Here is a 24581-nt window from a genome sequence, read left to right as displayed (position 1 = left end):
AAGAGTCGGAAAAAAAGTTTCGATAAATAGAAATTTATATGTTTATGGATTTTATATTAAAGATTTTATTCTTTTGAATTCAAATTAGAATCGGAATCGAATTCGGTCGAATTTCAAACACCGGGCGAACACGAGTTTAAATAAATACATCGTCAATACTATATAAAAAAACAAGGAGTTAGATGTCTGGAATATAATAAATGTTTTATATAACTCTTTATACTTGTATCTAGTAGCGCTACATTTGATACAATTACAGTTCAACCATCGGTACACTCAATCATGTTTGTAATGGAAGGTTCAGACAGTTCCATTTAAGTTGGTCAATATATTTGTTGTCAATACTAAAAATAAAAATATAAGTAAATACTTAAAATGTATCGAAACGGTTGTAGGATGGCACGTTTCTTCAATTTGGTAGAAATCTCAAAGATTAAATCGCATTTGATTTTATACTCGATCGATTAAAATTATATTAAAATGGCTCATGTTAATTAATTATTAATTAGTGTCAATTGTACTTTATTATGTAATATTACTTTATTATAAAATTTTAAATGTTCTTAAGGAAACTATGTACAGTCATTTTTATAATATATTTTTAACTATTATAAAGTAAAAAAACAAAATACACATTACAAAATTATAGCAAATGTTCTTGCCTGTGTTAAAAGGTTAATATTTTTATTTATTATAAAAGACTATAAAAATCTATTATTGATTAATTATTATTATTAATTTATTATCAGTAATCAGTGATTAATTGTTTTTTTTAACTATTTATTTCTATGCTCTCACAATAAATGAATCGTCATTTTACAATTTAAAATTTTCCATTTTACAATAATTTCTATCCATATATTCTATAACTAAAACTAAAATAAAAACAAAAAAAAGCATTGGACATTTACAGAAAAAACACGCCGTATTATATATTATTATATTTCAATTTTTAATATAAAGTTAACACCGGTCAGGAATGTGGATTCTACCGAGAAGAACCGGCAAGAAACTGAGTTATATCGTTTTAACAATCAATAAATGTAATAATATAATAATGTATGTATGCAGTGTGTAGTAATAATAATCATATCCATTTATGCACATGCATGCAAAGTTGAAAAACTAACAAAACTTATACGTACCTAACTTAACTAATTCATTTATGTTGTTTAAACACTTTGATTCGCTTTATCTTTGTTACATAATTTAATTCGAAACATTTTTACACATTACTAATAATAATAATATCCTGGGAAATTATTTACACACATGCCATCTGATTCCAAAATAAGCAGAGCTTGTTCTGTGGAAACCAGACAACTGATATACTACATATACTACTTTTCTTTTGTAAACACATACTTATATACATAATTAGACCCAGACTCAGGACAAACAGACATGTTCATGCACATAAATGTCCGTCATGGGTGGGAATCGAACCCACAATTTTCGGCGTGAAAGGCGAGTATCTACCAACCACGCCAACCGACCCAATATTGTAATTTAAATTAAAAAAAAAGCATTTATATTGTTATAAAGTTTAGAGTTACATTGTAGTCACCGCAAAAAAAGAATTGATTACCATTTGCAGTGGGTACGGTCACCTCTTACCTGACGGCCTCCCCACGACCATATGTCACACTTATGTATATAAATACACATATTCGACGATTTATTGTACAGTGTGTTTCAATAACGCGGCAATAGCGTGTTCAAAGAACCGCCCACTTTAGCTATGAGCAGTGAGCACGTGCAGCACGCAATGCAATACATCGTCATAAAAAAAATTCGACATGCGTTTTGATTCGATTTTTCGGCACGACTTCTTGTATAAAGAAAAAGATAATTATCTTATCAGATACATAAAATCTGAATGCATAGAATGTTTGAGTAGGTACTTTAAAATGTATTCAATCCGTTGAAAGGTTTTACTAGACAAAGTTAGATTCGTATAGTACAGTACAATTTTTCCCTGTAAGTTAAATAATTTTAAAGGCATAATTAGTAACAATACTTTACCAGCCAGAATGAAATCACGAGTCAGAATGTGTATGTTAAAAAATATTGTACAGAAGCAAATTTATGACGAAAAATAAAATGTGTACAGTGGGCTGAGCTAAGGCCTCCTCTCCATTTTGAAGAGAAGGTTTGGAGCTTATTCCACCACGCTGCTCCAATGCGGGTTGGTAGAATACACTTGTGGCAGAATTTCAATGAAATTAGACATGCAGGTTTCCCCACGATGTATTCCTTCACCGTCAAGCACGAGATGAATTATAAACACAAATTAAGCACATGAATATTCAGTGGTGCTTCGCCCGGTTTTGAACCATCATCGGTTCATCGGTTAAGATTCACGCGTTATAACCACTAGACCATCTCGGCTCGGCATAAAACGTAATTGTTAATAATTTCTAGGACGGCAACAAAAAATTTGTTGATACGTATTATGTCGTAATTCAATAAAATAAATATATTCGGTTTAAGACCGACGAGAAACAGATAATCTTCAAAACTCGTTAGAGTACAATAACCCAAGAGGACAAACTGCATTGTAAATGTATAAACGGTTGAAATTACAAGCAAAACAACAACACGATATCTACCTTAATAAAACATTCTAAAATTATAAACATTTCAGAGAAGTTGGTTTGTTAGACTTGATGTAAGGTAATCTTAAAAATAATAAATTAAGGTGCTCTCTTGTAAAGATTATATCTCCGCAGCTTCAAGTGAAATGTTTTAAAAAAGCGAAATACCGCTCGTGCCACAGGAGATTTAAATCTAATCATACAATTATTTAGATCAGAAGTTAGAGGATATTAATCTTAAGCAAATATGAATTTTCTGTGTTAAACACATGTGCTTATTTTGTTTCAATACATCTCGTGCTCGACGGTAAGTCAGCCCAATCCTAATCCCAGCAGTGGCTCAATCGCAGGCTGTTAATTACATAAAAAATCGTTTGGAAATTATATTTTACAAGCATTCGAAAGTATCAATTTCCATAGTTTAGTCTAGGCTTTTAATGTTTTTAAACGAGTACGTATAATACGAACATTTATATGTATAATATACTTTAATAAGTTTTAAGTCAGTTACGTTAGAAAATGGCCATTTTATTTCTACTGTTAGAAAATAGTGTCGTGCCGTAAATAAGACTCGAGTGAAATGACTTGAATCTCGTCTACTACTACTGGTCCTTCGAGCAGGATTTCAGTTCATCTGCAGCGAAAATAAGCCAGCCTGAACAAATATATATTCTCGTATCTTTTTGGTTTTAACTAAACGTGATACATCTTTAGGTGTTTTTTCTCTTATTTTCAGCATTTTTTATTTTATATATATAATAATTTAAATTCGGAATATATTTAAATGAAATGGGACTTTTTGTTAATTTATATATGGAACCAAAACTAATAAAATCTTTCTCTTAAATAATAAGTCTCTTCAATTAATAATATAGTTCCATTTTAATATACCTGGAATCAACTGGTGGTATCATTACAATAGACATTATAGAGAAACTTCTCACAATTCAACGCTATTCGCTACTATGTATTCGGTAGTTTACAAATAAAACTTACGAGCCACCCTTCAGATCTGATTCCAGTGTGTGACACCAAAACGAACAGGCTGCTCTTAAAGTTACAGAATTTACGACGCTCACATACGTCGAAGGCGGTACGTTGCAATGAAATAAGGCACAAGTGTAAGAAATGTAGCCGTTATGTTATTTTAGACGTAGTTAGTTTTAATTTATTTTATTATTGTTTGTACAATGTTTTATTGCATTGTTTTACAATGCACTTAATTAGCTTGTAATTATGAAGGTTTATTATTCAAAATGAGTTTTTTATAGAGAGTAAATTTATGTGTTGAACATAGTGTAGCTTAAAGTTCAGCCACTTTACATACGTACGTGTAGTAGCTATACGTTTCGACATCATAATAATTATATGATATAAAAATATTCTAATACAATGAAATAGCAAAGTGATCTATTAACTTGGTTGATGCATATTAACCCACGCCCTATGTCTTTTTTCACTCATTTCAAATGTCTTGTAACATCTATGATACCACTGTTCCAAATTGAAATTTTTAATCGACAATGTTTATATATGGCGTAAGCTTAAATGTATGTTATTTAATCTTATAAAGATTAATACCTTGTTACATATAAAGCGAAAGTTACTTATATTTTATATTCATGTAAGAAATATCTACAAAACTTTCTCATACAAATTTACTATTTCTATTATAGTTTGTCGATTTTCATGACGTTTGGATTGTCCTTTTTTCTCTAAATATATGAGCAGTACGTGTACTTTGACATAAGCTTTACCACATACAGTATGCGACACATGAAAATATTGTAATACTGATAGCGATAATAATTTCAAAGTTCCATATCAAATTGTTTTAGAAATATTTTCACGACAAAGTATCCAAAAGATATCTAAATTTTTAATATTAGGTCCTTACATATGAATTTGGCGTTTTGTACGGGAGGAATATAAAGCCATTTTTTTTGTAAAATATATTTAATTAATCAAAGTATGCACCGTTGTTATCTATGCACTTTTGCCATCTCATAGGTAGTTCATTGATCCCTTTACTAAAAAAACCATGGGGGCTGTTTCTGTAGCACTGGTGCCACGGTAGAACTCGTACTCGTATATATACCGAAATTTCATGTTTTCCATTGTGCTGTAATAAGCGACGCCAAAAAAAAATAATGAGGAAAAAACAAATGAATGACTATTTTCTAAACTCAAATGTACCAGCTAAATGAATGTATATATTTGAATTTGGAATTCTTAACCTAAGAGGAGATATTTCAGATCAAAGTGGTCAGTACGACAAAACGCTAATTTCATATGTAAGAACCTATTGTTTCATTTGAATGAAGTCCGCTAAATTCTTTACCTTGTACCAGTCAACTTCGTTGTAATTCTCTGACAATGTAATAAACAACTAGGTTTATTGGCGTCTCGATGTTGGAACATGTTTTGTTGTCGAGTGAAAGTGCTTCGCGCTTTTAGGGATACAATTGTCGTTATTTCTCGGACTCGTGATCTTGATGTTCCTTTTTGATCCAATCTTAATGCAAGTTGTTTTACTTAGCTTTTGTCTTTTTAAGCCCCGACAGCGAAAAACGAGAAGTGTTATAAGTTTGACGACTGTTCTGATTCCCAGACGCGTGAACTGTTTTTTTATATGTCTGAAATATCCTAGCTAATTTTGGTGTTAGTGTGACCCGTTTCAAGATAATCAGTTCCTCTTCGCGTTATTCTAAGGATTCGTTGAGCAACGAGAATTAATAGTAATAATATCCTGGGAAATTTTTCACACACGGCCATCTGATCCCAAATTAAGCTTGTACAAAGCTTGTGTTATGGCAACCAGACAACTGATATACTACATATACTACTTTTCTTTTGTAAATACATACTTATATAGATAATTACACCCAGACTCAGGACAAACAGGCATGTTCATGCACACAAATGTCTGTCCTGGGTGGGAATCGAACCCACAACCTTCGGCGTGAAAGGCAAGTGTTCTACCAACCACGCCAACCGGCTCAAATTTACGCCAATTTATTGTATATCAAGTTACTTTTACTCAACGTGCCTGTAACGTTGTGAGAAAGTTCAATAAAGGGTTCGTTTATCATCTAGAAAATCATTTTTTGTCTAATTTATCACATCAATTATATCATAATACAAATCTTTTACAGATATCAAAAATCTTTTTGAATTTTGTTAAAGTGTTTCAGCAATTATTATACAAATAAACTAACCGAAAGCAGCTTGTTTGATCTACATTCGTATTCAGAATAATACCATCCACCATTAATCTTTTCTAAAAAAACATTTCATGAACAGCTACACAGAACAAAAAACTACTTAATTTATATTCGCTTAAATAAAGTGGTTATTATTCCGATTATAAAAGATTATACTTATAGTATATTTTTAGTACCATTAAGGCGTAACGAGGCCAAGATTTTTTTGATCTCTCATCATACTATTAAAGTCTATTATAAAAATGATTAGTAAGATTAAAGATAGGCCAATACCGATTGATGGTAGAAAGTTACGCTCTCAATACCAAATTACATATCAAAGGGCAACCGACTCTTATAAGATCAAAAGAAGTTTAAACGTACATTTACAACGTATTAATGAAAATAAACATTCATACGATATTAAAGAAAATATGAAGCTTTTAAAGAGCTCTCAGAACTATCCCCTTATATCAAATGCAACCTGAATCGCAGTACAAGTATTTTTAAATGGCATCCAGTTGCCTATCAAATATAGATCACGTAGAGTAACACTCGCAGTAGTACTCTTGCAGCGTGATAGCTCTCGAGTAATTGGCACGCGACGCGTCATCCAGTATTCGAGAGCTCCGCTCACTATGAAATAACACCTCGATGGCCTATGATCGGTGTTGCTAAGGGGGACTGTGAAGATCTAGGTTGTCTGGTCGATGTAGGTCCGGGCATTTGCTCATCGCGCAGCCTCCGCGATATCGAGCGACCGCGCCCGCACCCCACGTGTTCCATTCACTGACAAACCACGTGTGCTTAAACATACTATCACTAAATGAAATGAAGTAGTGATAATAATCTTATAACAAATAGTCATTTTAAATATTAGATAATGTATTTAATATAATGTTATCATTGTTATGCATCATTATAGATAAATGATAACACCATGAAACTAAAATAATTATGTTTTGTATGTTGATTCTGATTTTTATATTTAGTGATTTGTATTTTACAAATACAAATTTATTATAATATGTGTATTACAAATATAAATCTGATTGTTGATTGGCGCCCAAAGTGGGACTTCATGATTGCCTTATGAAAATTAATGAAATGTAATCAAACAAATCATACATAACGTTAGTCTCTTCTGCATGAACGATATTTCAAAGAATAATTTCAACATGAATTCTGTTCTAAATTACAAGCGCGCATGCGTCATTCAAAGAAACCCAAAGGCTATTAGTGCTAACGTCCCTCGTGAAATATAGCTTTGTATTTTAATTAGAACCTCGGACTTTCCTTTTAGGGCAACAAATTGAACATTTACATTGGTACACGCTTAATTGCTTTCATGTTTTCATTGGCACATAATTAGTTATAATATCTGCAACATTATAGAGTCGGTGAGTGAGCCAGTGTAACTATAGGCATAAGGAACATAACATCTTAGTTCAAATTGGCGATGTAAGGAAAGGTTAATATTTCCCACAGCGCGAACGTTTATGGACGGTGGTGACCACTTACCATCAGAGCCAATTTGTCCGTCCGACTACCTTAACTATACACGAGAACACGTACTCATTGAGTTCGTATAATATTAGATTTTCAAGCATCGTTCTGTTTTTCTATAAGTACCTATCGAATTTGAGACATATTACTAAATTCGTTATATCCTAGGTCTTGTTTCTTACAACCGGTGGGGGACAGCCTGGGTATTCAAGAACGTCTAGTATGCAGATTATTCAATTAGCCAACTGCCTCGACCAGGCATTTGATTGGAAACTTCCTCAGCTGAAACTAAAGCATAAATTGTTTCTATGTGGAACATAGCAGTGGTAATCGATTCTAGAGGAACATGTCTTGGGAATGTTTGAACGATAATTCAAAGGTTCTTACGAGCAGTTTTGTATCGTCTTTTTATAAGATTTATATAAATTTGAAGTTACCATCGGTTTAGAATGTAGATTCTTCCGAGAGAACTGGTAATAAAATCAGTAGTTACTCTTTGCCGACATTTAAATTACGTGGTAGTAATTAAATACAATTTTAATAATTATTTATCCGGTGTGGAAATCAATAAAGTCATTACACTTATTGATCAAAAAAACTACCTCAGTTCCAACGAATGCTAACTCCGTGCTTTTTTTATACAATATTTTGTAGAGTAATACGCCTTATTATTTAATGTGTTTTTTATCAACATGAGACTTTTTATTCATTGGCTAAAAGTAGAAGCAAATACCTCGCACAAGAAAAAATGAACGGAAACCTGTTAGAAGTTTTTCTTTACTTCTCGTATTTATACAATGCTTGTCAATGTTTCTATTAAAATATTTAATATTATTATAAATAATATTGTGGTTAATATATTATGATGCCACCGTAAATACGTATGTCAATTTACGAAGACTACTGCAAAATCATTTTAATCTAATTGGAAAGATTATATTTTAAATCCGATAACTTAACCAGATTAGGGCAATAAATTTTTCGATAACAAGCAATAAATTAGTTATAAAAAATCTTATATTTCCAAAAGATACGTGACATTTTTAATATTTCTAAGATTTCTTGAAAACAATGTTCATACCTATGCGAGGTTTTACAAACCATAAATGTGTCTGTTATTAAAGTTACTCAAAATATAGGTCACGAGTCACCACTGCCGTTACGTTTTGTAGGCGATGACGTAACAACGGCACAGCGAGAGTAAAACTCATATAGACATCAGCCGGTCCGAATGGGTTGAAAAAGGTAACGCGAGATCTCGACCTGTCAGAATATAAGTTGATATAGTTTTACGTCCATTTATGTAAACCTGATGAGACAGATTTATGTCACATGTGTATGATTGTTTTTATATGAATTACGGGGAAAAAATAATTAAACTTTTAACTCCAAATTTGCGGTTTCGAAAATATGATAATGGGATACAGTAACAAAGCCGAAATGGCCTAGTGGTTAGAACACGTGAATCTTAACCGACGATCGTGGATTCAAACCCGGGCAAGCACCACTGAATTTTTATGTGCTTAATTTGTGTTTATAATTCATCTCGTGTTTGACGGTGAAGGAAAACATCGTGAGGAAATCTGCATGTGTCTAATTTCACTGAAATTCTGCCACATGTGTATTCCACCAACCCGCATTGGAGCAGCGTTGTGAAAGAAGCTCCAAACCTTCTCCTCAAAAGGGAGAGGAGGCCTTAGCCCAGCAGTGGGACATTCAATGGGATATTCGATAATATAACAAAATTCCACAGATTATTTTATACTTTACAATGTAAAGGTTTGTAAAAAAATTATATGACTGGCAAACGCATATTATTTCGTACACAATTATATAGATTGAAGAACTTGACCTGGTTTGAACTCGCAATCTTCAGTCAAGTTGCGCGTGTTCTAGCCATTTCGATCCATACAGGACATCTTGCCTTATACGTAACACACATATTCGTACGTAAAGTAATGTTAGGTGTTCAGTTATGGTTTTGTTTTTGTTGTTGTTGCGTCTGTTTGTCTGAACGCGATAAATTCAAAAACTATTGAATGGATTTTCAAACGGTTTCGCCAAGGGACTGTTCATCTGAAGTGTTTCAGAACAACAGAACATTACACAAAACCTTTAATGAATTATAATTAAAATATGACGATGTATTGTTAAAATATGACGATGATATAAACTGGCGTGCGTCGCGTAAACCAATTAAGTTAAACTAATATAAATTACGATTTAAACTTTATATGTAGACCGTTAATCTACCCGTGCGAAGCCGGAACATGTAGCTAGTGCTAATTGAAACATTAGCAAGTCTGATATTATATAGGGAGGCGGGTACATCCGAAGCGGATCGATGTCCGGAAATTCCGGAATTCTGATACCGGCGGTCGCTTCCTCGCTCTGATATGCTGATTTATGAGGCGTATAGGTACTCTGTGGCAAACATTTTAAATCGATTCGTATAATCAACAAATAAAAATTTAGAAACTCGATTGAACTGAAAAATGAAAACATTGTTCTGTTTGTATGGTATTACCAGCACACGCGTTGTTATAATTAGATAGAACATTTATTGTTGAAATTAGATTTATGGATATAAAAGTTAGTATAACCACGATAGTATGCAGAGCTTATATAGTCCTTTATCGTTGAAGAAACAAATTCTATGTTATAGTTTCAGATAAGCGATAATCTGGCTTCATGGAATATCGACCGGAAAAGCAAAGAAAGATTCAATAGCTTGGAACTGTACTCGTAATCTTCGGCTAAGATCCTTGTATTCATCCACTGGGCTATCTCGAGTCAGGTTTGGTAAATATGATTTAATTGTTAATTTCAGCGTGTTATACGTTCATATATTATATTCAGGGTTTAACCACGAACATACCTTGTTTATTATTTTGCTCAACATTTCGACGGAGTTGTTCATGTTGTGGTCACGAGCTGGCCGGAAGCTCTGTGCATCCTTCAACGTCGACTGCACTCGAGTTTTCTTCCTCTATCTCCATTTCACTTTAATTTAATGAAATTGTTTTAGTAGTTATTGGATTCTCTTAGATCTTGAAGTCCGGAGTGTTTTACTTCATGCTAAATATATATATGGAATTACAAATTGTCGTTTAGGAAATCCGACGTGAAACATTACATTGGACGGGAAATTAGAAGAGGGAAGCCTGTTTTGATTTATTATACATCGAAAAATGACATCAGAATTTTTTATTACGTCATTTTTGTATAAATCAAATCAAGATATTTTCATTAAAATAGTATTCTACAAGTACTTTTACTCTCACACACGTGCGGAAACTTGTTGTTCTTTGTTTGTTATTATTATAATTTATATATATGTATAATAAGGAGATATAACCAAAGAACATGTATCTATACAATCAATCAACAATAATGAAGTTAATATAAAAAAATAACTGCTTATCTTTTTGTATTTGATTCCCTAATGGGTCACCTGTAATGTTAAAATAAATAAAATAACATCAAATCCAAACATATACAGACTTTAATATTGTGATATTTATAAATCTATTTGAAAGTGTAATGCAGTTTAATATCTAGGAAGATATGGCGGATTGCCAACAACGAGATGGCGTGGACCATAAACGACTTTATTATACAAAATAAAAATTGATATCTTCTCCTTTGTGCAAAATGTTTCGCTGGGTTACTGGAACTTGCTAATTTTACTAAAAAACTAAGTATTACTTTTATGCCCTTATAAAAGTTGGTAACGACTGTTTAGTTTCAAACAAACACTGATTTCTCGCTTTCTGTCATTGTCGATTCTTTTCATTATATTTTTTTTCTTTCTTTTTATTATCCTTATAATTAAGCCGTTACTTGGGGCTTACTTTCTTGATTAGTATTAAATGTTTGCTTCAAATTTGAAATTACAAAAACTAAATAACTATTATATCGTACATACGTCGTCGACCTTATATATTTATTCCAGTATTCAATTAAATTTTAGATTAAATTTTAGAAACTAGTCAATTACAAATATATAATATGCTACATTTTTATTTCTACAATGTACATACATATATTGAGCAGCTGTGGATACTAAGCAACATATGTTTCGCTGAGAGAAGCGAACAAGTCGCTAAGTCGCTCTCTTAGCTTCAAGAAAGGTTGTCTTTAAGTCTCTATTTTTAATTTTTTAATTTTGTAATCTCTTATTTTGCTCGATGAAGCAGTCTCCACCCTCCGTATGAAAATGATTGTTAGACCATTACACCACGACCTGTTTGTTTTGATACTCGTAGCTGACATTAATTTTCATCACACTCATTGTTACGTTCCATCAAAATATTAAATGGTTCCACGAACTCGATTTGTAAACAATGATCCATGATAGCTTATAGATCACTATCGAAGTGCATTACGCTCGGTATGATTGATGATTGATAATACGTTCGGTGCTGTTTATTAATGTTATTTCGCTGTATGCTTGTTTAATCACTGTGTCTCAAAATTAAATATTAAAGCAGTTGAGTAGTAGTAACAATGTAAGTTCAGAGCCTGCGTTTTATTTCGGATTTTTTTTCTTCCTGCCCTTATCCCACTACGTGGGATCGGCACAACATGTATTTTCCACTTCTTTCTTTCACTCGTCATCTTAGTACTTACCCCTTTCTTATGCAATCCGGATGGACACTTTCTTCGGCCTCCCCCGTCTCCTGTATCCATCAACATTCATACTCATCACCCTTCTAGTAACATGCTTTTTATCCCTCCTCATTCACCCATACCACCCTAATCTTAATTACTCTTCAACTTTTCATCTATTGTTGCTTCTTTCAGACTTTCATGGTAAGGAAAACTGCATGTGTCTGATGAAAATGCTACATTTGTATCCACCAATCCGCATTGGAGCAGCGTGGAATAAACTCCAATACTTGTCCTCAATAATCAATTAGATATTTAACCTCGTGAATGTTAATTGATATACGCTATAAACTAAAACGTGTTCGTTAAATAAGGAATCCATTTAATATAAATATAAAATTAAATCGTTAACTGAAATAATAACCTTTCAATGAATTATACGAACGGATAATGTTCGCTTATATAATCGAGAGAGCGGCTCTTGACATTTTAAATACCAAGCAATAAATCCCCGATCGCCATGTGGGTTTCGAAATTACGTTCAAGATCGTGATTCATTATGAGAACTAGGGTCTGTTTGTTTTCAACTATCCCAGTGAGAAACATTCGTGTGATAGACGATCTATTACGATCGAACAAGGAGTAAGGTAAACAAATAAACAAACTTTAGATTTACATACTCCCATGATTTGCAAATTGCTCTGCTACCTGCAAACATTTAATATATTTTTTTATACTATTCGATTAAACTACTTATATATACTTTAATTATATAACGGTTATTCAAAACGTCATCTATTCGCGAATCCGTAATGAATACCATACTTTATTCAAAATTTCGACCAATTATATTGCGTCAAATTAATGTCAACGTTATTTGTTTGCTCGCTTTACTTTACCTTTGATTGGAACAAGCTATATAAAGTTTTGTTAAACGTATGTTACTCATATTAAATTTATCTTAATGTAATGATAAGTCACGTGGCGACAGATCGTGGCGTCTACGCTGGGTAGTTTTTTTTTCCAGAATATACGTGTCAAGCTGTTTGAACGGTTTAATGGGACCACTTAGGTGTTCTAGATTTAGTTCCATAAAAAGTGTGAGCTTTCCTACGTGTCTAGGAATTGTAAACTAGTTTGACCGGTATCGCTTTGAGTCAGAGCTTTCGTACTTGTTTTTTTTTTTAAAGTATTCCTACCATATTTAGTGTGTCAGAACTACTTGCTGCATATTCATTGCCTTTAATTCAACGTATCCATGTCTTTAGCGTTAAATCTTATTTATCTATATATCAGTATATGGAAGTCTAAATCTGTGGACGAAATTGTTTGATATGGCAATATTTTTTGTTTTTGTAGAACCTTTCGCTGTAAAATAAATAGACGACGATTTTTTAGTCAAGTAAATTTGCTATAGAGTATTTATTATGTGTTTTTAACACAACAAAATATCATTTACCGATTTATGAAATAGCACGCTATATGTATGACAGAGAACGCTTGGCCTGTTTCTTATTCATTATACTTATTATTTGCATCTTAAAAACGTGTTACATGTGTTGTTGCATTTGTAAATTTGATTTACATTGCTTTTTTAGTTTCATTTAGGAAAGCAGACGAGCAATGGATCAGCTATTGTTATAATAATTGGTAACTGGGTCCCGTTTGTCATAGACACTGGCACTGTAAGAAATATTAATCATTTCATTAACCGTCAATTATTGTTTTATAATAACTGGTTAGTGGGTGGTACCCATCCAGGCGGGCCTGTTCGAAGCCCTACGGCCGGTTGAAATGTTTCATATTTCATTAAAAATGATTTGCGGGTAATAAAAAAGGCTCGCTTTTTAATATTCACAGACCGAATATTAGAGTTTTATAAACCGTTAATTTTATTGCTGTAATGACTGAAACTTGTAACTGTGGCACCGAGTCAAAGCTCGAAAACTCTCAAGGCATAAAACGAAACTCATTGCTTTTTATGACGTAACCATTTCACCTTTTTAATAACAGCAGAGCGTTGAGACGCAGCCGGGAGCCGGGGAGGGCTAGTGGAGTTATAAAGCAAATACTTTACGAGCTCGTATTCGCTGGTGCACTTAAAATTTAATATCGGCTCCTTGGACACGCGCAGTTTAGATAGGCGAGTTTTAATAGGCCATATATATATATAACACAAGTAGTGTTCGAACGCTTAGGGTGTTTCATTCGGTTTTGAAATGTGGGCTCCGATTGAAAATATAAATGTATGTTTATTCTGTATTTTTAATAATTATTGTAAAAATATAAGACAAAATATAAAAAAAATAAACCAATTATATGCTATGTCCTTTTTTGCTTGCTGTTTATTCCACCCTTTAAACCGCAACACAACAATAACTTATTATTTTAAGATTATTTCATACGGTAGAATAATTGATGAGGAAGGGCTTAAACAAAACCATACCACCAGTGAAGTAGTGTATGTGTATGATTTTTTTTTATAGAATAGGAAGGCAGACGAGCATATGGGCCACCTGATAATAAGTGGTCATCAACTTCCATAGACATTGGCATTGTAAGAAATGTTAACCATCGCTTAGATCACCAATGCGCCACCAACTTTGGGAACTAACATGTTATGTCCCTTGTGCCTGTAATTACAATGGCTCGATCACCCTTCAAACTGGAAAACAACAATAGCAAGTACTACTGTTTTGCGGTAGAATATCTAATGAGTAGGTGGTACCTACCCAGACGAGCTTGCACAAAGCTCTACCATCAGTAAACTGAATGATATGAATGTTAACAGGAGCATTTGGAAAGCTTATATAAATCGCTTTTTCAAGTAATTAACTGATTAAAACTTCTCTTGTTACAGATATGCTCTCCGTAAAGGCCTGATCTCTTAGGTTATCAACAATATGGCGTCGTAAGCAGCGTAGCGTTATTTATAGCGGTGAGTAAAAGTTTATTTGTCTACCCATTAGATGCCCTTCATTTCGATACAATAATCAAAAATAGATCTTTAACTTTTCTTTTAAAAAAAAGGACATCGAAGATTTTCTGATGTCAGATTTTTTAATGCGATTACAACTGCATACAATTATGTATTTAATTAGTATGATTTGACCTGAACTGATAAACATTCTAATGTCATATAATTTGTTTAAATGGTCTTATGTATAACAATAAAAGTCATGATATAGCGAGCGTCTAGGAGACTCGCTTAAGGGCGGAACCGAGACGTATGACGTTTTATGTTATAAAGTAATACATGACGTTTCGGAGTTGCAAATACGTGATCAATGTAATACAATACACCGAGCGGTCAAGCAATGTTCGATACAATAAAATATCTGATATTTAAGCGATTTCGGTTCGCTTTAATTATTGTTTGTGTAATTAGCGTAATATAAATGAGTACTGTTTCGATTACGTGAAACATTTTGCGATCATATGACGGCTAATTATTAAGGGTATTGTTGCAGAGATAATCGATGATTCTCGATAGCGCTTGTCTTTGCGATAATATTTCATAATATTTCATAGATTGTTCTCTAGTGTTATTATTACTAAGATTATTAAACCGAATGTATGTATGATGGATTATATTAATATTTTAGAATTACCTTGGATTATCTATACTTCGATTTGAATTTGATGTTGTGTGTATTTACAAAACATGCCATAGTCGATATATTATTTTACTCCCTTTATTAGTTTAAATTGCCTATAACAACTCCTATAGACTGGAGATTAAAAAAATGTGTTTAAAAAACATGAACAAATCGTGCTTTGGGTAGATGAGGTGAATTCCTCTATTATAACCTAATTACAGGCATAAAGTTATTTATTATCGGCCTTGCTTATATACTTTGTTTAGCGGGCGATATGTTAAACAACGCTGTCTTTTTCTTTCGAATGTCAAATCAATAATGTCAGAAAGAGCGAAATCAGTGTTTACTTAAACAGCCGCTAAGCAACGTTTATAAGTAAGGCCGTTAATGTTTACAGCTCGACTATCAATGGCTTACCATCCGGTAATTTGTGGCTTACTTGTCATATTTATTTTTTTGTTACAATTCTTTTCAATCATTTTATTATTAGTCCTTGAAATATGTACAAAAGTTCCATTTTAACTTAATCCATACCTCGATACTGGCTAAGAAAGGAAATAGATAAGCCATCTGTTTGACTTCATTCATAAAAAAAAAGATTATCTAAGCATTACGATCGATGAGATAAAAACGAGACGGTGAACATCGTTCGCCAGCAATGTGTGCGAGATGCGAATGTTTTTCACAGCCAGATGTTACTCGCAGAGAATGCTAATTATAAGTTATACAATGTCTCCGCGTAGGCAAGGCCGGTGATCACTAGAGACGGAATAAACAATATGCTTTATAAAAAAAATATTATTGTTCTTCTTGGAGATTTTTTTTTATTTAGCACTAATTTACGAAATGTGTCCGTTTGTGAGGGGGGGGCGTGTTTGGTACCCTATGTCCTTTTCTATAACACTGAGGTTAAGTAATTAAGACGTGAATGCCTAACATACAAACTCACTTTCTCATTTATAATATTAGTTAGGATTTTAAACAAAAAAATGACATGTTTGAACAGCTGTTGACAAGGTCTTCATATGTTTAACTGTTAAAAAAAATGTAATGCGTTTTAACGTGACACGTTTATCTAGTGTATATATAATAACAATGATGTTTATTTGTATTGGTGTGCTGAAAATATTGACACAGGACCGATTAGATGAAGTTGATGGTTGAAAGAATACATCCACTATAATATAAAATGCCCATCATTAGGAATCGAAGGCCTTCTCCAAATTTTAAATCAATATGTTTTATAGTTTAGACAGTAAACAATGTTATACTCATCATGTTCGCTAAGTTTTTTTCTTTTCTTTCATTCAAATTATAAATATGACGATATTCGATATTCAAAATAAATATAATATATCAATGTATAACACGATGATTGATGTCATTTTGCTCTCACTGCATCAATTATAATATAACACTACGTTATTAGGTACTACTTAATTGTATCTCCAAACATTGATGTTTTAGGTTACGGTCACGACATTTACATGTCTTTATGTCTTTTAGCCGAGATGAAATGAATGAATGAAAAAATAAAAAAGCCGAGATGGCCCAGTGGTAAGAACATGTGAATCTTAACCGATGATCGTGGGTTCAAACCCGGGCAAGCACCACTGAATTTTCATGTGCTTAATTTGTGATTATAATTCATCTCGTGCTTTACGGTGAAGGAAAACATCGTGAGGAAACCTGCATGTGTCTAATTTCACTGAAATTCTGCCACATGTGTATTCCACCAACCCGCATTGGAGCAGCGTGGTGGAATAAGCTCCAAACCTTCTCCTCAAAAAGAGGAGAGGAGGCCTTTAGCCCAGCAGTGGGACATTCACAGGCTGTTACAGTATGTCTTTTAATTGAGATATGCTATATAATACAAATACACTTTATTACAAACCAATGAAACGGCAATGTATGAAATAAAGTTGAGAGAAAAAATCTTATATACATAATAATATAATGAATGACCTACTATAATCACAGTAATTGTTTCATTGTAGGTGTCAGTGTGAGCGGCGGGGATGGGCGCGGCGGGCGTGTCGGACGAGTACTCGCCGCCACGGCTGGCGCGGCTGCTGCACGCGCTACCGCACATCAACGTGACGCTGCACCGCGTCAACGACACTTTCGCGCCCAATTCGCCCATATACCTCGAGGTAAAGTCACTCAGGATAAAAGGCAAATCGGCAATCTCCAGACAAGCGCTGGTGAAGGATTAGCATGATGTATATAGTGTAGTATTATAAATTTACTATACAATATTTTAATTTTAGGGATTTAAGTTCAGGAAATAATATTCTAAAATAGAATTTAAGATGAGCCGTCTTCATTAATAATAATTATTACGACGCCATCAAGTTGATATCAAAATAATAAATTAAATCGGCGTTAGTCTTTTAAAGTACATTAAAATAACATAATGACATACATAACATATACGTGGCGACATATAATGCACGGCACCACACCGACCGCCAACGAATGGTATTATAGCTAATGCGAATGATGAATGGCGAATGATGATGGTTTATTAATCGTTCCAGAGCTTGGGAATCCTCGGCTCCATACCCGGTGCATGGCTCATCTTGACTCTGACGGTGCTCCTCATATACCTACTAACGAGATGTTGCGACAGGAAACAGCGGCCGCCGAAAAGCATAACTGCACTCAAGGTACGTTTACATTAAAACTGTCGAGTTTCTTGACGGTGCTTCTCGTTAGAAACTACATTCCGGACTTTTGTAAAATTACGATTCAAAAGTGTTTGTAAGAATCTACTTAAATGGAACCACCCACCCGCACTAACTAGGTTCCACTAACCCGCATTGGAGCAGCGTGGTGGAATAAGCTCCATACCTTCTCCTCAAAAAGGGAGAGGAGGCCTTAGCCCAGCAGTGGGACATTCACAGGCTGTTTTTGTACTGAAATGGAAGTATATTTTGATTTTAAAATCGAAATTAAACACATATTTTTTAATGATTTGTCAACGAAAATGGATGAATAATGAAGTCAGTTTCCAATTGCATACGATACTAGCAATTGCTCGGCTTGCTTTGCATTGGTTTTTACGGTACGACTCGTGTGCCACCTATTGGTAAATAATATAAATGAAACAGAAATAGTAAATAATGAAACTGTTAAAAATGACAATTTATTTAGTGATAAAATGTTTTTCTAACACTCATAAAGGCCAAGGTTTTTATCTCGTGTACATATAAAATTTTAAATTTATTTTTGTTTAAACTTTTTTTAGCTATAAAAACGTGTCGTTAAAGACGTTTAAATTCTATTTTCTATCTAACTTTGTTAATGTAAACGATCAATATTGACAATATGATATAAGAAGTCCGATTTGTGTTTATTAATGGATATTAAAAATAGGAAAGCTCGGTGTGTACCCTAATCACTGTTATGACCAGAAACTACTCTCATTTTTATTGTTTATTGATATGTATCTGATATATTACGAGCAGTTTTAGCCGCCTTAAACATTAGTGTTCTGTCTTCGTGGGTCTTTTAATTGTAATAATAACATTTTTTTTCACCCAAAAAAAATATGTACACAATTTGTTTGCAGTATTATCTAAATCTAGAGTTTTTATATTAGAAACACTGATGGTGGACCTCTGACTCGAAAACGAATATAAATTGTACTATGAGAGTCAGCGAATGGTGTTATATAGTATGTATCCTTTCTCGATAATTGGTTTATCTAACGATAAAATTTCTATTTTTTTCAAATCGTTCTCGGAGACACAGATATTAACGTGCGCTAACAAACAAACAAAGTCATCGGATAGTTGGAAGCACTGTTCCCATGTATAGATTGATTGAATTATTATACTTATTAATTAATTAATTCGATTAATTTAAAATTGTAATAAAACTGCCCTGTATGTGTTCTGTATATATAACTATGTCTATCGAGTATGTTATTTTATCCGTCCCTGTGAAAGAGATCGAATCTCACATGCGGTTTGCTTGAAACGCCATATGTTTTAACGCTTCTCACATGGTCGAACGTTTACTGTTATGTTTATGAATTGCTTGTTAATTATAAATACATTGTATCGTATTGGGTAATATAATTAGGTAACGATTTTTATGTCTGTAATTCATCTTTGTTTTCTTATTTATTTTTAAATTGATTCCAATTTTAAACTTTAAAAACCACTGTAGGTTTGTGGTAGTGGTACTCTTATATAATAAGCTCATTAAGTTTCTCCTTAGGAGTGATGATGCCTTGGCCCAATGGGACATTTTCAAGCAGTGACTTTCTTTTTGCTGAATGAGGTGCATCCATTACTAATGCCACGATTAATTTAACTTCATTTCTTAGTTGAAGTTGTATAGGTCAAACTCTGAAACTGAATTTTGACGCAAGACCAAGGAAACGATTGAGATAAATGTATTAAATAAAAATATTGTTTTTTAAAGTTCTTAATCAACTTGATAATTTATTTTCAGATAACTTTGATGATATTATCGGTGCTGTGCTGCGGCGCAATCGGTGTCGGTCTCTTTGGTAACGACGACCTCCACAATGCGATGCTGCAGAGCATCCAGGCCGGCAACCAGCTGGCTTCTCTCGTCAACACCGTCAAGAATCAGGTATACTACCATATTTTAATAATTAATGAACGGTCCTTATTCGAAGAATATGAAATGAGTTTAGAGTAAGTATGAAAGTAGCTCGTGCAATACAAAATCTGAAAAATAAAAGAAATTGAAACAAGTCCATTAACTTGTATGTTATGAGTAATTATATATTATTTAAAAAATGATTACTGTCAGTGTTACTTCTGCTAATACTCGATTACGGCGAAGCAAAAGAAGAGTTATTTTTATTATCCTGTGTCTAAGCTCAAATATAATTGTCATTTGTTTGGTCTTGTCGTAAATATCATTGGAACATTAATAATTGTCATATTTCAATAGATTTGGTATTCTTGTTTACCTCACACGTGTGAAAGAGATAGATGTTAAACTTGTCAACGTAGTTAAGTTAGTTATATGTGTGTAGCGTTTTATAATGTGCAAGTCCACTCTATTACCTCACTCTCATAACCTGATGGGATGGCAATCAGGCAATGGATCAACGGCTTTACTTGCTTTCCGAGGTACAGTAGTGTGAACATAGGCAAATCTTAGCGACGCAGTCCAGCATATAAATCGTATATAAACATAATCGGCATCAATAATAATTATCGAATTTTTTAATTTTTCTCGATTGAGTTCGAGGTGTGGGTCAGCAGCAACTTTAAATTGTAAAAAGTCTTCGAGCTCGGTTAAAAGCGACTTTCGGAAAATATATATTTTATTTTTGACACTAACGGCCTCACCTACAAACGTCGCTTAGCGACTGTTTAGTTAAACAATGTTTTTTTTCTATTTCTGTCATCGTTAATTTGAAATTTAAAGGAGAAGACACAGCATCCAATAAAAGTCTGTGTCTGTCCCACTGCTGGACTAAGGCCTCCTCTCCCTTTTTGAGGAGAAGGTTTTGGAGCACACATGTGGCTGATTGCTAATGCAGCATGGTTAAGCTAAAATACATTTGTAAACCCGTTAAATGATCTAATTTACTGAATCGTAACCATAAAATTATACGTGACGTATGTTTTTATGCCTGCCTTCTATCGTCTTCCAGTCGAGTATTTTGGAGGAGGCGATGGGTTCACGCGCGCGGGCCCCTCTCGCTCGGCTGGCGGACGCGCTGGACGCGCCCGTGGCCAACCAGACCGCGCTGGGCACACTGCTGAGGGCGCTGTCCGCGCTCCGGAACAACGCCAGCGCCGCCGTCTCGGCCGCAGACAACCTGCGCAGGCCGCTTGCCGCCCTTAACCTCGACGTGTTCATGAAGGTATAATCAATATGTGAAACGTATTTGATGGGAAAAAGTAAATAATTAAACGTAACAAGTCGATCATTATTAAAGTAAAATTATTGTCCAATAATTTAATATAAAAAAAGTAAAGAGAATATTTTTATTGAATGAACATTATTATTCAATGTTGTTAATTTTACAAATACAAAATCTTTAAATTTAAAAAGAAAATTTTTATTATGTTAATATTGAAAATTCGGACAAGTCAGTCTGAGTCGATCCGATTTGAATAAGATGAGCGAGTAAATAACGGTCGATGTTTCCGCAGCGGCTGTGGGTGTGGGAGGCGGCGCGCTGGGGGAGCGGCATGGTGGGCTGGTGCTGCGGCGGCGCCGTGTGCGTGGCGCTGCTGGCCGCCGCCGCCCGCCGCAGCCGCCGCGCGCTGCTGCTGCTCTGTGTGAGTGACCGGAGATAGCGTCGGCGGGTTACGTCCTACTTCCTAACCCCGGACTTCATAAAGAATTACAATAACTGTCGATAGAATGATTCAATAATGTTGTTGTTCAGTGAGTGAAGACGGATAATTGGATTCAATTCAATATCTCACGTCGATTCGTGTACGTTTCAATATAAGTCCTAAAGTTATCAATGCAAACTACGTCCTCGGGAACGACTTTCGTCACCCGAGTGAATAACTAGGTGCTACGAGTTTATGTCGATGTATCTGTAACGGAGCTGTGGCGCAGGTGTGCGCGCTGGGCGCGCTGGTGGCGTGCTGGGCGATGAGCGCGGCGCTGGCGGCGGGCGCGGCGGCGGCGGCGGACGCGTGCCAGGACCCCGCGCGCGCGCTGGCGCTGCACGCGCCGCACGGGCTGCCCGTCGACGTCAGTGGCCCGCTCTCACTTGCTCATTCTCGCTGTCTCCTTCTAACTAACCTCCGGCGACTATCGATATGTTTCCGATAGATAGTTGCGATGCCCAGAGCCGTGGTTGAACGTATCGGCTGGTCGTTCCAGATGGTGCACTACTATCTGTCGTGCAAGGTGTCGCGGGAGAACGTGCTGACGGCAGAGCTCCGCAACGCGCAACGAGCGGTGGTGGCGGTGCGGCAGGCGCTCGCGGTGCTGTCGCGCGGGGCGCCGCAGCTGTTCAACGACCCCGGTACGTGCACCTGCGTACATATTAGGAACGCATTTGTTATAATATATAGAAATGAGTATAAAAAATGCAAAACAATTTCCCTGCTCTTTTTTAACAAGGTGTCTATTCCTAAACCGCGCTTGCGGTGCGGTGTCGATTCGGCTGCGGTATCACGTTCGAAGTACTAAAAATAATAGAACGATTGACCATAGACACTCCGCTGCTCGAAATGTTCGAGTTCAATTGAAGAAGGTAGTTCTAAAAAAACGACGAACACTCATCGTCCTCCGGTCCCTTCTAAGTCCTCGAGCGAGGCCGCCCGCGGTCCCCGCTCGGTGCGCTGTAAGGCGGTGTGCGCAGGGCTGCAGCCGGCGCTGGGCGCGCTGGGCGCCGGCACGGGCGAGGCGGAGCGCGCGCTGGTGTCGCTGAGCGGCGCGCTGGAGTGCCGCATGGCGCGCGCGTACTTCGTGGGCGCCGCGCGCGCCGCCTGCGACGGCGGCCTGCAGGTGCGCCTCGAGCCGCAGTCGGCCAGCTGCTTATTGTCTTTGTAATTGAAACGTCTGTTTGTGTTTTAACAATCTGTCGCGTTATTTCAGGCACTATCTCTGCAACTGTTGGCTACCATTGTTGCGGGCATCCTGTTCACGGCGATCGTTCTAGTCGATTCTCATGCCTGGATTTACATCAACCCCAAGTGAGTACTCATTTTTAACCTTATGACGGTATTAATAAATTATGAAATATTATTTGACTATGTTGAGATATTAATAAGCGCACGATATGAAACATCTCTGTACTTTCCAGACGCAGCGTGTCCGGCGAGGAGCAGGCTCCCTTCCTGTCGACGGGCAGCGCCGGCTCGCGCACGCTGCCGCGCCCCGCCCCCTTCCCCAACGGCAAGCCGCCCTCCTACAGCGCCGCCGTGCAGCTCATGGACCTGGCCGACCGCGACCGGGAACGCGAGCGACCCAGGTCGGCTAAAATGAACTAAGATATACTGCGATCCATTATAATCAATGATTATTTATCGCTCAATATTATAACTTTGGAGTTAGCTTTTTTTCCCATTGTAATGGTACGGTTTTTAAAATATTGTAAAAGAAAGAAAGAATAAGAAATATGTGACTCAATTGAGATTCGTGTATGAATTAAGTAATATGTGTACCCGTTAATGATTTAAACGTGCGAAGTATTCATTCACACCGTAGTGACGAGTATACGAACGTGCGCGGTCCGGTCGGCAGGTCGCGCATGTCGGGCAGCGCCACGCTGGGCCGCGCGGCGGGTGCGGCGCCGGCGCTGGGCGCGCTGGGCGGCGCGCTGGGCGGCTCGCACACGCTGGGCCGCCCGCCGCACAACGGCAAGTACGCCACGCTCAGCAAGCAGTGCAAGACGCTGGAGAGCAACGACTTCTACTGAGAGCGGGCGGGCGGCGCGGCTCCTGAACACGCGGCGGGTGAGTTCGGCCGTCACTGAATCGACGATCATTTGCTCGCTCTTCAAAAAGAGTTCAATCGAACCGATTTGTCAGAGGATACAAATATAAAATATGTTAATTTTGAATATGAAATTAACGAGGCGCTGCAACCCATCGTTCCAGGTCAGACGAATCGTTCGGGCTCGCTGAACCGCTTCGACCCGAAGTACGCCTCGTTCGGGCCGCGCGCGCCGCGCCCCCGCCCGCCCGCGCCGCCGCCCGCCCTCGCCACGTTCTCGCCCGACGCGCCGCGCGCGCACGCCGCGCACGCCGCGCACGCCGCGCACGCCGCGCACGCCGGACACGCCGCGCGCGCGCCGCACGCGCCGCCCGCGCCGCACGCGCACGTCGGGCCCGACAAGTACGCCACCGTGCGCCCGCAGCGCCGCGCCGACCCGCAGCCGCTGTCCGCCGCCGCGCTGGAGTACCGCAGCCTGCAGCGCCCGCGCCGCCAGCAGAACGCGACCGCCCAGCACCGGCGCCGCCACGAGCAGCGCGACCAGCGCGACACGCGCGACCTGCGCGACCTGCGCGACGCGCGGGACCAGCGGGATCTCTACGCGGTCACGGAGTTGTAGGAGCAGCTGCCGGGGACGAAGCAGCTATCTGTGCATCTCCGGAGCT

The 24581-nt window shown here is 36.7% G+C and overlaps 1 protein-coding gene across 3 annotated transcripts in view; it reads left to right on the top strand.

Moving 5' to 3' along the window:
- The window catches only part of LOC126770536 (protein tweety-like), a 76773-nt gene extending 52565 nt beyond the window's left edge, over positions 1 to 24208 (top strand). Inside the window, exons 3-16 of one of the 3 annotated variants that reach the window (XM_050489974.1) lie at positions 9972 to 10108; positions 14778 to 14855; positions 17514 to 17669; positions 18057 to 18185; positions 19981 to 20124; positions 21164 to 21376; positions 21669 to 21797; positions 22087 to 22224; positions 22357 to 22501; positions 22841 to 22986; positions 23077 to 23174; positions 23285 to 23452; positions 23689 to 23936; positions 24081 to 24208. In XM_050489974.1, coding sequence (XP_050345931.1) covers positions 17535 to 17669; positions 18057 to 18185; positions 19981 to 20124; positions 21164 to 21376; positions 21669 to 21797; positions 22087 to 22224; positions 22357 to 22501; positions 22841 to 22986; positions 23077 to 23174; positions 23285 to 23452; positions 23689 to 23899 — 1656 coding nt within the window. In that variant the 5' untranslated portion in view covers positions 9972 to 10108; positions 14778 to 14855; positions 17514 to 17534 and the 3' untranslated portion in view covers positions 23900 to 23936; positions 24081 to 24208. The remainder of the gene's footprint in view (positions 1 to 9971; positions 10109 to 14777; positions 14856 to 17513; positions 17670 to 18056; positions 18186 to 19980; positions 20125 to 21163; positions 21377 to 21668; positions 21798 to 22086; positions 22225 to 22356; positions 22502 to 22840; positions 22987 to 23076; positions 23175 to 23284; positions 23453 to 23688; positions 23937 to 24080) is intronic. The other 2 variants (XM_050489975.1, XM_050489973.1) reach the window with 2 other exon arrangements.
- The last annotated feature ends 373 nt before the right edge of the window (positions 24209 to 24581 follow it).

The sequence above is a fragment of the Nymphalis io genome, chromosome 9 (genome assembly GCF_905147045.1).
Source record: "Nymphalis io chromosome 9, ilAglIoxx1.1, whole genome shotgun sequence".
Classification (NCBI taxonomy): domain Eukaryota; kingdom Metazoa; phylum Arthropoda; class Insecta; order Lepidoptera; family Nymphalidae; genus Nymphalis; species Nymphalis io.
This window is presented reverse-complemented; position numbering and strand designations above follow the sequence as displayed.